This window comes from Balaenoptera ricei, chromosome 13 (genome assembly GCF_028023285.1).
Source record: "Balaenoptera ricei isolate mBalRic1 chromosome 13, mBalRic1.hap2, whole genome shotgun sequence".
In the NCBI taxonomy this organism is placed as follows: domain Eukaryota; kingdom Metazoa; phylum Chordata; class Mammalia; order Artiodactyla; family Balaenopteridae; genus Balaenoptera; species Balaenoptera ricei.
This window is the reverse complement of record NC_082651.1, coordinates 98,580,546-98,593,890: the sequence shown is the minus strand read 5'-3', so window position 1 is coordinate 98,593,890 and position 13,345 is coordinate 98,580,546. Positions and strand designations below refer to the sequence as shown.

General features: G+C 41.6%; 1 protein-coding gene and 1 non-coding gene across 19 annotated transcripts in view; one reads left to right on the top strand and one right to left on the bottom strand.

Annotated features, from left to right (window-relative positions):
* The window catches only part of CMPK2 (cytidine/uridine monophosphate kinase 2), a 39,696-nt gene that overhangs the window by 16,208 nt on the left and 10,143 nt on the right, over positions 1-13,345 (bottom strand). Inside the window, exon 5 of one of the 18 annotated variants that reach the window (XM_059942286.1) lies at positions 8,716-10,378. The exons of the other annotated variants lie outside the window; for them this stretch is intronic. Within the exon in view, the coding sequence (XP_059798269.1) occupies positions 10,261-10,378 (118 nt within the window). The 3' untranslated portion in view covers positions 8,716-10,260. Of the gene's footprint in view, positions 1-8,715; positions 10,379-13,345 lie in introns of those variants that run through there. 18 annotated transcript variants of the gene reach the window in all.
* Positions 5,460-5,563, top strand: LOC132347156 (U6 spliceosomal RNA). Its single transcript, XR_009497112.1, has one exon. It is a non-coding gene; the product is annotated as a U6 spliceosomal RNA (small nuclear RNA).

Here is a 13,345-nt window from a genome sequence, read left to right as displayed (position 1 = left end):
GCCATACCCTACATAAGCACTGCTTTTTGCATCTAGAGTAATACAAGGAGGGGAGTTGGGATGGGGAGGGTTTAAGAGCAAGTAAACGAGGACACATAAAAGCCCCAGAATATTTCTTAATGCCAGACCTCAAATCATAAACGTCAGAGGGAGGAAAATATATGCATACATATATATGTACAAAAACATATATGTAGGTATGTGTCTGTAATATTTATGGCATCAGATATGCTGACCAAATCTGTTGCATTATAAAGAGCTCTAGAAAAAGAACTGGGCAACATTTCTATTTTTGCATCTGCTACTAGCAAATTCTCCAACCCTGGGCAGGGCAGGTCTCTCTCTGGGCCTCATTTTCCAGAACTATTAAAGAAAGAGATGGAGTTCTCTGATCACTAAGGTCTTCTTTTGAAAATGTTTCTGACCCCAGGGCTGTGTTTAGAATTCTTGAAGCAAAAAATTAGCCACTTTTCAATACTTGCTACTTTGACCTAGAAAGGTTCCACGGTTTGTCCTTTGTTCTCCCATTAGAGCAGATATTTAAATAAAAATGAAAGGAAAAAAAAAAAGAAAGGAACCACCGTTGTTTTTCCAATCACAGTTTGTGTGTAATGAGGGGAGTGATTATCTCGGCAAAAAGTACAGCTCCACCCTCAATGTTTAAAATTAGCACTTCTCCTCCCTCTAGTGGAAGTGCGATGTACTTGCGCTAAACAAAATTGATTTGTTTTCATCAAACAAAACAGAGAAAAAGAACTGGCACGACTGAGTCCTAATATGGGATCAAACCAAACACAATTTGCTACAGTGTCGTACCACACAAATGTCTTAAATATTTTATTTGTTTTAAAAAAATTCAAGATTAACAATGAAAGCCTGCAAAGTAGATTTAGACCCACCCAGGGTCTGCAAATGAAATACACGGGTCCAAATTAGATATTCTGTATTTAATTTATGCCCCTAAGAATGTTAAAATCAGTTCACTTATGAAAATTACTGAGTCAAAGCAGTCACTGAACAGGACAAGTGAAGCAAGCCCTAAGGCAGGAGAGCTAAAGACAGGGCTTTGGGGCAAGAAATGTCCATTTTGGGGCTTCCCTGGTGGCGCAGTGGTTGAGAATCTGCCTGCCAATGCAGGGGACACGGGTTCGAGCCCTGGTCTGGGAAGATCCCACATGCCGCGGAGCAACTAGGCCCGTGAGCCACAACTACTGAGCCTGCGCGTCTGGAGCCTGTGCTCCGCCACAAGAGAGGCCGCGATAGTGAGAGGCCCGCGCACCGCGATGAAGAGTGGCCCCAGCTTGCCGCAACTGGAGAAAGCCCTCACACAGAAACGAAGACCCAACAGAACCATAAATAAATAATAAATAAATAAATAAATAAAAGAAATGTCCATTTCAATCCAGTTTACGTGTAGGTACTTATTTTATGTATCTTCTGATTCCATCTCTCTGAAACCTTTCTTGACTCCCCAGGCAAAGTAAATTGTACCCTGACTTGTCGTAAACACCTCCTCCAGCCACAGAAAGTACGTCGACAATGGTGTGTGTGCATGTCCACCTCCCCATCCTGACAATGAGCTCCTTACAGGGAGCTTCTCACCCTCCTTGTGTTTCTCTTCCGGACGGTTGGAGAAGAATCGAGTGACACCGCTGGAGAGACTGTGACTTCAGAGGCACTCACATTCAATTGTCTCAAAATCACTGCACTGAAAAGTTATTTTTTCTTTAAGATAAAATCAAATAACACTGTGCTGACTCCATTCAACCTGCTAGCCAATCCAACCAGAGCCCTGGTTGGTCCTCTTTCCCAAGTAAGAGTTGTAATAAGGTCTACACCCTAAAGAGTGAACAAGGTAAAGGACGATCACTAAGGAGGTCGGCTGGGTGTCTACAGCAGTAATTCAGAAGATGAGAGCTTCACTCAATGAGATCTAAATCTACGCACCAATCATGTGTAGCTAATCTTCCACACCAGTCATGAGCCACTGTCAAGCATCACCAGAATCTGAGGGGAGCATCCTACCTGGAAGGTGCAAATAAAACAAACAAAGCAACCTAAATGTCCATCAGGAGATGAATAGATAAAGAAGATGTGGTCTATATGGACAATGGAATATTACTCAGCCATAAGAAAGAATGAAATAATGTCATTTGCAGCAACATGGATGGTCCTAGGGATGACCATTACTAAGGAAAGTAAGTCAGAGAAAGACGAATACCATATGATATCACTTATATGTGGAATCTTTAAAAAATGATACAATGAACTTATTTACAAAACAGAAATAGACTCAAAGACATTGAAGACAAATTTATGGTTACTGAAGGGGAAGGGGGGAGGGATAAATCAGGAGTTTGGGATTAACAGATACACACTACTATATATAAAATAGATAACCAACAAGGACCTACTGTGTAGCACAGGGAACTATACTCAATATCTGTAATAACCTATAGTGGAAAATAATCTGAAAAAGAATATATATATACACACACATATACATATATATGACTGAATCACTTTGCTGTACACCCGAAACATTGTAAATCAACTAAACTTTAATTTTAAAAATTCCGAAAAAACAAATAAATAAAAATTCACCTTAGAGGAAATGGAGATTTTGCATGAGGAACTTTAAACAAAGCCATCACTAAAGTCTCAGAATAGTAAGTAAAGACACTGCATCCAATAAAAAAGAAAAGATATTATTTTAAAAAGAATATTTAGGTAACAAGAGAAAGAAAGGAGGAAAGAAAAAATGGGAGAGAGCATAAGCTTTTAGAACTTAGAAACTTGAGAGCAGAAATGAAAGTCTTCATAAAAGAGTTGAAAAACAAGTTGAAAACACAAAGTTGAAAAAATATAAAATGTAGTAAAGGTATAAAATGGAAATATGTGAGAGAAAAGACAAGAAAATTAGAAAACCAGTCAATATGTCCAACATCTGAATAGCAGACAATACAGAAAGAGAGAAAAGAAAAAGTGAGGAGTGGAATTCATCAAAGAAACAAGCCAAGAAAATTTCCAATAATTCAAGGACTTGAGTTACCAGACTGAAAGGACCCATCACGGGCCCAACAAAAATGGATGAAAACAGACCCACATCAAAGTACACTGTTGTGAAATTCAGAACCCAGTGGGCAGATGGAAGATTCTACTTGCTTCCTAAGGGGAAAACAATGAAGTGTGAGATGGTGAGGTGCGCGTCCCCCAGTTTCCTGTCTCCAGGCTTTAACACAGAGCCACAGCTCAGCGAGGGGGACACAGAGAGCATCCATCTCCGTTTTGAGCTCCTCTGAACCAACCTGGAACAAGGTCAGGTTAAACCAGACTGGGCAGAATGATTAAGCAGAGGAGGTCTTAACATCTACTTTCTTGACTGTTCTCAGTACCCGGACATTTGAATACGCCTGCAGAGTATGTGGCCCCAGGGGGCGGAGGTGGGGTGGGTCCAATGCCCATGAAACTAGAGCTGGAGGGGCACTGTGGGTGGGCCTGCATGGAAGACAGACACTCAAAAGAGATCCCAGTACCAAGGAGACCCAAGCGGAGGCCAAGTTCGACAGAAACAGCCACAAGAAACAAATTTCAATTGCCTACGTGGGCGGGGCAATCCACGTCCATTTAGAGAGAGGATAATGTGACCATAGACCCATCCTCCCCTCAGCCCCAAGGTTGCCTAAATGACACTTTTGGCCCCGGGCAGATGCCATTCTGGGGAGAGGCCAGCATGGCCTTTGAAGACTGAGAAATCTGAGATCCTGATCTTCTCTCTAAAAAAGAGCATGCATTACCTAAAGGTCCTGTTAAAAGATCAAATGATATTAAGGTTTAAACCTGATAGGACTAAATATTTTTGTGTCTACTGACCAGTTAGGTTGCGCATGAGAAAGACCAGATTATTTATAGGCAATATAAAGGGACAGTGTTTCTTCCTAGTTGTAGATTGCAGCTGTAGGCTGAATGAATTTCATGAAATTCCTATGCTTTTAAGTGAGAGAAAAAGAAAAAAAAAAAAAATTCCTGGGGGGGAAAAAAAAAGGCCAGCATCGATTTCTCCTCTCCCTGTTCATACTAAGAAAATAACTATATGAACAAAGCTGCATTTACAGAAGCCTGAAGATTAAATGAGTTTGCTAGTGGATATATGTGCCCATGTGAGGCATAGTTTAGTGCCTGACCTCTGCGTTCAAACTTCAAAGAAAAAGAACAGCTTGAATGTGAAACAAACCAAAGGCATAAAATACCCTGTCTCCCAGCATACCTGAAGCCACACTTCTGCTCTACGTGGAGTTTCCATTCTGAATCAGCCAAACTTGTGTTGGTTAAAAGGGTTTTAGCTATATCCTCAGTTGTTGCTGAAATTTAAATCACTGGCTATCACTGAGAGAAAAGTATTTTTGATAATTTACACCTTCTCAGGTGCATTCTGCTTAGCATTTCATTAAAAGGATTTACCCAAATGTATTTAATTAGTACATATTATACCTAAACACACATTATGCATACACGCACACCTCGGAGATATTGCAGACTCAAAAAAAATGAGTATCACAATAAAGCCAGTCACATAAATTGTTCGGTTTCCCAGTACATATAAAAGTATGTTTACAATATACTGTAGTTTGTTAAGTGTGCAATAGAATTCTGTCTGAAAAAGCAATATACAGATCTTAATTTTAAAGAGCTTTATTGCTAAAAATGCTAACCCTCATCTGAGCCTTCAGCGAGTCTAATTTTTTGCTGGTGGAGGGTCTTACCTCCACATTGGTGGTGCTGACCGATCAGGGTGGTGTTTGCTGAAGGCTGGGGTGGCTGCAGAAATTTCTTAAAATGAGACAAGAATGAAGTTTGCTGCATGGATTGACTCTTCCTTTCATGAACCATTTCTCTGTAGCATGCAATTCTGTTCAATAGCATTAGACCCACAATAGAACTTCTTTCAAGATTGGAGTCAATGCTCTCCAACGCTGCCGCTGCTTTATCAGCTAAGTTCATGTAATATTCTAAATCCTTTGTTGTAGTTTCAACAGTCTTCACAGCATGTTCACCAGGAGTAGAGTCCATCTCAAAAAACCACTTTCCTTGCCCACCAATAGAAGTAGCTCTTCATCCATTCAAGTTTTACCATGAGATTGCAGCAATTCAGTCCCACCCTCAGGCCCCACTTCTAATTCTGGTTCTCTTGCCGTTTCCACCACATCCTAAGATGCTTCCTTCCCTGAAGTTCTAAACCCCTCAAAGACATCCATGCGGGTTGGAACCAACTTCTTCCAAACCCCTGTGAATGTGGATATTTTGGCCTCTTCCCGTTACTCATGAATGTTCTTAATGGCATCTAGAATGGTGAGTTCTTTCCAGAAGGTTTTCAGTTTACTTTGCCCAGATCCATCAGAGAAATCACTGTCTATGGCAGCTATAGTCTTATGAAATGTATTCCTTAAATAATAAGACTTGTGCTCTCTTCGGCAGCACATATACTAAAATTGGAACGATACAGAGATTAGCATGGCCCCTGCGCAAGGATGACATGCAAATTCGTGAAGTGCTCCATATTTTTGATGTGGCACATATATACAATAGAATATTACTCAGCAATAAAAAGAAACGAAATTGAGTTATTTGTAGGGAGGTGGATGGACCTAGAGTCTGTCATACAGAGTGAAGTAAGTCAGAAAGAGAAAAACAAACACGGTATGCTAACACATTTATGCGGAATCTAAAAAAAAAAAAAATGGTCATGAAGAACCTAGGGGCAAGACGAGAATAAAGACGCAGACCTACTAGAGAATGGACTTGAGGATACGGGGAGGGGGAAGGGTAAGCTGGGACAAAGTGAGAGAGTAGCATGGACATATATACACTACCAAATGTAAAGTAGATAGCTAGTGGGAAGCAGCTGCATAGCACCGGGAGATCAGCTCGGTGCTTTGTGACCACCTAGAGGGGTGGGATAGGGAGGGTGGGAGGGAGATGCGAGAGGGAGGAGATATGGGGACATATGTATATGTATAACTGATTCACTTTGTTATAAAGCAGAAACTAACACACCATTGTAAAGCAATTATACTCCAATAAAGATGTTAATAAATAAATAAATAATAAAATTTGAAAGTCTCCTTGATCCATGGGCTGCAGAATGGATGTTGTGTTAGCAGGCATGACAACAACATTCACCTCCTTGCACAGCTCCATCAGAGCTCTTTGGATAACCAGATTTACTGTCAATGAGCAGAAATTTTGTTTTATTTTATTTATTTTTTTGGCTGAGCCACGTGGCTTATGGGATCGTAGTTCCCCAACCAGGGACTGAACCTGGGCCCACAGCAGTGAAAGCACCGAGTCTTAACCACTGGACTGCCAGGGAATTCCCAGCAGTAATATTTGGAAAGATTTTTTTTTTCTTCCTGAGCAGTAGATCTCAACAGTAGGCTTAAAATATTCAGTAAACAGATGATCTGTTATCTAGGCTTTGTTGTTCCATTTACAGAGCACAGGCAGAGTAGATTTAGCATAATTCTTAAGGGCCCTGGGATTTTCAGAATGGTAAATGAATATTGGCTTCAACTTCAAGTCACCAGCTGCATTAGCCCCTAAAAAGAGTCAGCCTGTCCTTTGGAGTTTTGAAGCCAAGCATTGACTTCTCCTCTCCAGCTATGAAAGTCCTAGATGGCATCTTCTTTCAATATAAGGCTGTTTCATCTACATTGAAGATCTGTTGTTTCATATAGCCACTGTCATGAATTATCTTAGTTAGCTCTTCTGGATAACTTGCTGCAGCTTCTACATCAGCACTTGCTGCTTCACTTTGCACTTTGTTGTTATGGAGACATGGCTTTTTTCCTTAAACCACATGAACCAACCTCTGCTAGCTCCAAAATGTTCTTCTGCACCTTCCTCACCTCTCTCAGCCTTCATGGAATTGAAGAGAGTTAGGGCCTTGCTCTGGATTAGGCTTTGGTTCAAGGTAATGTTGTGGCTGGTTTGATCTTCCATCCAGACCACTCACACTGTCTCCATATCAGCAAGACAGCTGTTTTGCTTTCTTATCCTTCGTGTGTTCACTGGAGTAGCACTTTTAATTTCCTTCAAGAACTTTTCTTTTTTTGCATTCACAACTTGGCTGTTTGGTACAAGAGGCCTAGATTTTGACCTATTTTGGCCTTTTGACATGGCTTCCTCACTAAGCTTAATCCTTTCTAAATTTTGATTTAAAGTGAGAGACATGAAACTCTTCCTTTCACTTGAACACTTAGAGGCCATTGCAAGGTTATTAATTGGCCTGATTTCAATAATTTTGTGTCTCAGGCAATAGGGAGGCCCAAGGAACGGGAGAGAGGAGGGAAAGGCCAGTGAGTGGAGTAATCACATCAGACACATTTACTGATTAAGTTCACTGTCTTATGTGGGTGTGGTTTGTGGCATCCCAAAACAATGACAATAATAACCTCAAAGATCACTGATTACAGATCACCAAAACAAATATAATAATAATGAAAAAGTTTGACGTACTGTGAGAATTACCAAAACGTGACACAGAGGCACAAAGTGAGCAAATTCTGTTGGAAAAATGGTGCCGATGGATTTGCTCAACACAGGGTTGCCTCCGACTTTCAATTTGTAAATAACTGTACTGTGAAGCTCAGTAAGGCAAAGGGCAACAAAACAAGGTGTTATCTGTCTGTACATTATGAAGCACATTATGTAGATATGATAAAACATTTCTATGTGCATCATTGATCATTTCCTCGGTATATATTCCAAAAAGATACCAGGGTCTAAACATTTTTAAGATGCTTCACAACTGCTTCTAGAAAAGAGAGACAGTTCACAGAGAGAAGAGTCAGCAAAAAGGGGGATTCTGCTGTAGAAAATGGAACAAACAAAATGAGCAAAAAACCCAGACACCTGCCACTGAAAGGGGAAGCAAATGGAGAAGGTGGATATTGAGCTTTGTGCACAGAAGCTGTGCCCCCAGGTGGACACGCCCTCTAGGATGGAACTCCAGACACTTCCATACCCATTCCTTATTGACTTTTCCTAAGTGAAGGCCGTCCCCATTCTCCATCTGCATAGTGCCACCCTCATCACTCGGTCCCCAAATGCTTCACCACCATCGCTGAGTACCAAGCAGGTTAAAAGGAGAGAGGGACACCCTCCCCGACATTCCTGATGTCCCTACTGCTCACAGGAAGAACCTGTAGGTGGTCACTTGGCCACTCCAGCTGTAAGGGAGCCTTGGAAATGAACTCATAATTCTTGGCAGCGTGTCGGGCTCAAAGTTCTATGGCTGTGGAAAAGATGAAGAATAAATATTTGGGACACTAAAGGTCTATTACAGGAACAGAAACACACCTGGTAATGAAACAAAGCCAAGCAAATGATGCCTTGTCGTCGGTTTCTGGGTAGGAGGCGCTATCTGTTCTTGTACTCAGTAATCTTATCCCTATTACAGTGTATAGAAGCAAGTGTACGAAGAATTATTTCTTATTGGATTAGGGAAGAAAATCCCTTTAATACCTGCAATGAGGAAGGAATTGCACTTTCTTGAAATTATGTTTAAAACAAAACAAAAATGCCCTCCTCTTCCTCTGAAAGCACTTTGACCACAAATTCACACCTTTTCACTTCTTTAACCCCAAATCCCCTCCTGTACAAAAGCCTCATTGGGGAGCCCCTTCAGGAAAACCAACACACACTGTGACAACAGCATAGGTTAGAAAATCACAGCAAGTTTATTCATTGGCAAGAGACATAAAGAAAGCATTAAATGTTTGTGTTTCTCGGCTGCCAGCATAAACTTTTCAAAATGTTTAAAGTGAATAACACCAATAGCATAATTAGATATCACATCTTAAAGAACCCAAATGCAATTTATCAGCTTTAAAAAATATTTTCAACTGAAATTACATATGTACATACATTATGTATAAACTACCTATAGTTGTTTTGAAAAATAATATGATAGAGTTAATATAAACTTTATTATAATTTAAGAGTCCATGTGATAAACCTGTTAATGCCATAAATTTAATTATTTTGGGGAAATGTCTTCTTGAGACATTTCCCTAAATTCACAGATTCAATCTATCTTAGAACTGGAAGGAATTTTAAGTAATCACCTGGTTCAGTCAACTCCTTAAGACAAATGAAGAATCGCCATCACTTTTTAGATCAAATTACATGATGTTAAATGTCTCATCCAAGGCCCCATAACTATTAAGTTTCCTCTTTTCTCAGCTTTTTTTTTCTAGCCAAACAGATCTCAATGCTGATTTCATGTGTAATCATAAGACATTCAAGTGCAAGATAATTCACTGAGAAATCCCATTCCAGGATCCACTGTGCTTCCTCAGATAAATTAAATCTGTCTGATGAAAACACACAACAAGCATTGCGTCCAGCTTCTTGGCTTCAATTCTGATTAGTAAAGCACAGCCCCTACACCGAGGACAAACAAGACGTAAACAGCAGTATAAGTACGTTGCTGGATTCGCTAACTTTAATGCATCTGCTTCAGTGCAAAACACTCATTCTATCCAAAGCCATGTTTTCAGAGGAAAGAAGAGGAAAGTAAATAAGCAGAACAGAATCCAAGGACTGTTGGTGTGTTTGTATTCAGAGCATCTTGGGTTGGCCTCTCAGGGGCTGTAAGCCTCAGACACAAGTCAGATGCCTTCTTGGTCAGTGTCCCCCACCCACAAGACGGGTCTGTGGGAGGGTCTTCCGACAGCCGGGACACATGAACACGTTCTTCGGGAGTGGTTGGCTCTAAGAATCGGGGCTGAGCTCACAAAGACGGAGTGTGGCTGGACTGGGAGGAAACCAGCTCCGAGCACATCCTCAAGATCTCACCCAGGAGCCGGCAGTGCAGGCGTGGGAGAGGCTGGAGGAGCTTCTGTTGATCTGGAAGGTCTTCTTGGTTGCCTCTGTCCACCTCATGCTTTCTAGGGGAGACACACCTTGGAAGGATCTGGTAGGGGTGTAGTTAAAAATCTGTTCCAAGAAAACGTTTGTTATACTTGGCAGAAAGCGATCACCGTCTCTCACTGGAATGTGCCCCGTCTCAGTCCCGATGGGTCCATCGGGCAGAAGTGAGAACAGTGGTTTAGGTAAAATCGAAATGTCCCACCGTCTGCCACACGACAAGCTCATGCAGCTGAAATCTGGGAAAACTGCATAACCAGTCGTGGGCTTAGATGTATCAAACAACATCAAATCTAGTAAAATGTGTCTCCTGGCCCAGAGGAACTACAATTAATTGCAATTATTTTGGATCTCGCTTAACACCATCTGGAGGACCTTTTCTCGTGAAGGGCTGGCATCAACCAAGTGGCAGCCAGGGTTCTCCATCCGCTGGTAGGACACTTCTACCCTGGAGACAGGCAGAATGAAAAGAGTTGGCCCATTTGCTAACACGGCTCTTTACGCAAATGTTATTTTCCTACCATAATACAGATAGCTTGAAGCCAGGTCCCCATCTTGTTTACCGCACTTCCGCCCCCCAGGCAACTCGTTTTGCATACAGGAGACATTCGATACGTTTAGTTTAACAAATGAGAAATTAATAATAATGTTTAATAGCTTGCATTTACTCAAAACCTTTTATCTGCCAAGCATTAGCGTCCTGCATGGTCTTCTCATTTCATATTCAGAGTAACTTCAGGAGGAGAATCAATGTCACCCACCCCCATTTTGCAGAGAAAGGAGCAAAGGCTCAAAGAGATTAACTAAGTTTCCCAATGGCAAATTTCTCAAGAGTCTGCGCCCTGAAGGATTTCACACAAGCCAGAGGTCCTTGGCCTATACATTGTTTTCACTTAGGAGTCTTCTACAATTGCACTAGAATTCTCTCTCTCTTTCCAGTGTTAGCTAGCCTTGGTGTGTACAGAATAGCTGGGGCTGATTTGAAACAGGAGGGAATTGGGCAGGGCACAGCCTTTGAAAGAATGACATAACCCGAGGACATGACATAAACTGATTAGAACCAAATGGGCCCAAGATGGCGGACAAGTCAACTTCCACTAGCCCTCAGTATACGCTCACTGTGACAAATCAGCAAGCTAAATGACACACCCACAGGCGCCATGACATTTCCAAAGTCTACCATAAGGATCAAAAAGTGGGTGGTGGCCCAGTTCCTGGAAATCCACGCCCCCTCCTGAAATAGGTGGAATAATCCTCCCACTCATTAGCCTATGAAATTACCCACCCCTATAAAAACTGACAACTCCATATCCTGGTGCCTTTCTCACCTTCTGAGATGGCCCACAGTTTGACTGTGGAATGTGTATCTCTCTAAATAAATCCACTTCTTAACCTATCACTTTGTCTCTCACTGAATTCTTTCTGTGACGAGACATCAAGAACCTGAGCTTCATTAAGTCCTGAAACCAGGTGTGTGATCTCAGTTGGAAGACTGTGGGTTTTGGCCAGGGTCGAGTCCCAGCCTCTTGGGTTCAAATCCCAATCTGAGGTGCACGGTTTCAGATTATATGACCAAAGCTCTAGAGCTCTGTGGTTAAAACAAGCACCCGGACTCAGCCATATAAAAGAACGAAACAATGCCATTTGCAGCGACATGGATGGACCTAGAGATTGTTACACTGAGTGAAGTAAGTCAGACAGAGAAAGACAAATATCATATGATATCGCTTCTATGTGGAATCTAAAAATAATGGTACAAATGAACCTACTTACAAAACAGAAATAGACTCACAGATGTAGAAAAGAAACTTAAGAGTTACCAGTGGGTAAGGGGTGGGAGGGATAAACTGGGAGATTGGGATTGACATATATACACTACTATATATAAAACAGATAATTAATAAGAGCCTACTGTATAGCACAGGGAACTCTACTCAGTGCTCTGTAATGACCTATATGGGAAGAGAATACAAAAAAGAGTGGATATATGTATACGTACAACTGATTCAGTTTGCTGTACAGCAGAAACTAACACAACACTGTAAATCAACTATACTCCAATAAAAATTATTTTTTAAAAAAAAGTGCTCAGAGTAGATGGTGAGAAACGGAATATTTCCTGCCATTATCAGTAAACAAAGGATGTCACAGTCATCAGCGATTGCAGCCACCACAGATGGTGAGCTGGTGAGCCCTGAGGGAACTCAGGAAGGAAACAAAGAATACCGGCCATCTAGCAGCCATCAGACTGCAGCCACTCCCTAAGGTGAGCCCTGAGGAAACTCAGGGTGTGAAAACACAGGACACTGGCCCCAGACAGCTGAGGTGTGTTTCAAAGGAATGATTTCCGTGAGCCCAGACCTTTGCATCTTCCCATACACAGAAAAATGCTAAATTCCTTAACTTGACTTATCTGGTTTTCTTTAATTAACAATAATCTTTTGCCGTTCAGACTACCTGTCCTTTGTTGCAAAACTCTTATGTGTCCTAGCTCTCCTGTCACCTCCTCCGAGCAGTTCTCTCAGGGTTACTTGATATGCTGCCTCCCGGGCCTGAAGTCCTAAAAATTCCCGCCAAATGAAACAGAACTCTCAACTTTTAGGCTGTGAATATTTTTTTAGTCGACGATGGTCTGGGGCCATAGCTCTGCCTCACCACCTACCAGCTAGGAGAACATGCCACATTTCTTTCCCATCTGTGCCTCCGTTTCCTCATCTGTGAAGCGAGGACGGAAATAATGCCTTCCTTGCAAGTTTGTCGTGAAGTTTAACTGAATTAATACCAACCAGTCAATTCTTTGACATGGTTTCTCTGCACACAGCTGAGTGGTTAATTATTTATGTTATAACAGCATTAAGTTAGGATAACAGTGCTATCATTGTTTATTTATATAAACAATTCTGTTTTGGCTTTTCAAACTAGTCCTACAGAAGTGATTTAGTCAGCCGAGAAGCAGTAAGCTGGTCCAGACACTCCTGCTATTGTGTTCATGGCTTTCTAATGAAAATGAAAGCACTGCCTTAAAATCAGAAAGGTCTTGAGTTTAATCCCGTTCTACTACTCAGTAGATATGCAAGGTGTAGACAAATCACTTAATCCTTTGAGCCTCAGTTTTATAAACTGTGAAGTACAGCTAACATTGTCCTTGCAAGGGTTACAGAGCCTCAGAAGTAAAATGCCTGACACAGGGTGAGCCCCTAACAGGTAAAAGTCACTGCGAGGCCGTCAGACGGTGCTCGTGACCATTCTGTTACGATGGCCCAGAAAGGTGTATTGTCTCACTCAGGTTCACGCCGGTGCTGGCACAGCCAGGGCTAGAAAGACTAGGAAGGGGGTCTGATCCCCAGTCAGATATCCTGTGGCTACAAAACCAACACGCAGTGGCCCCATGGAACAATCCCACTGAAAGGAGTGA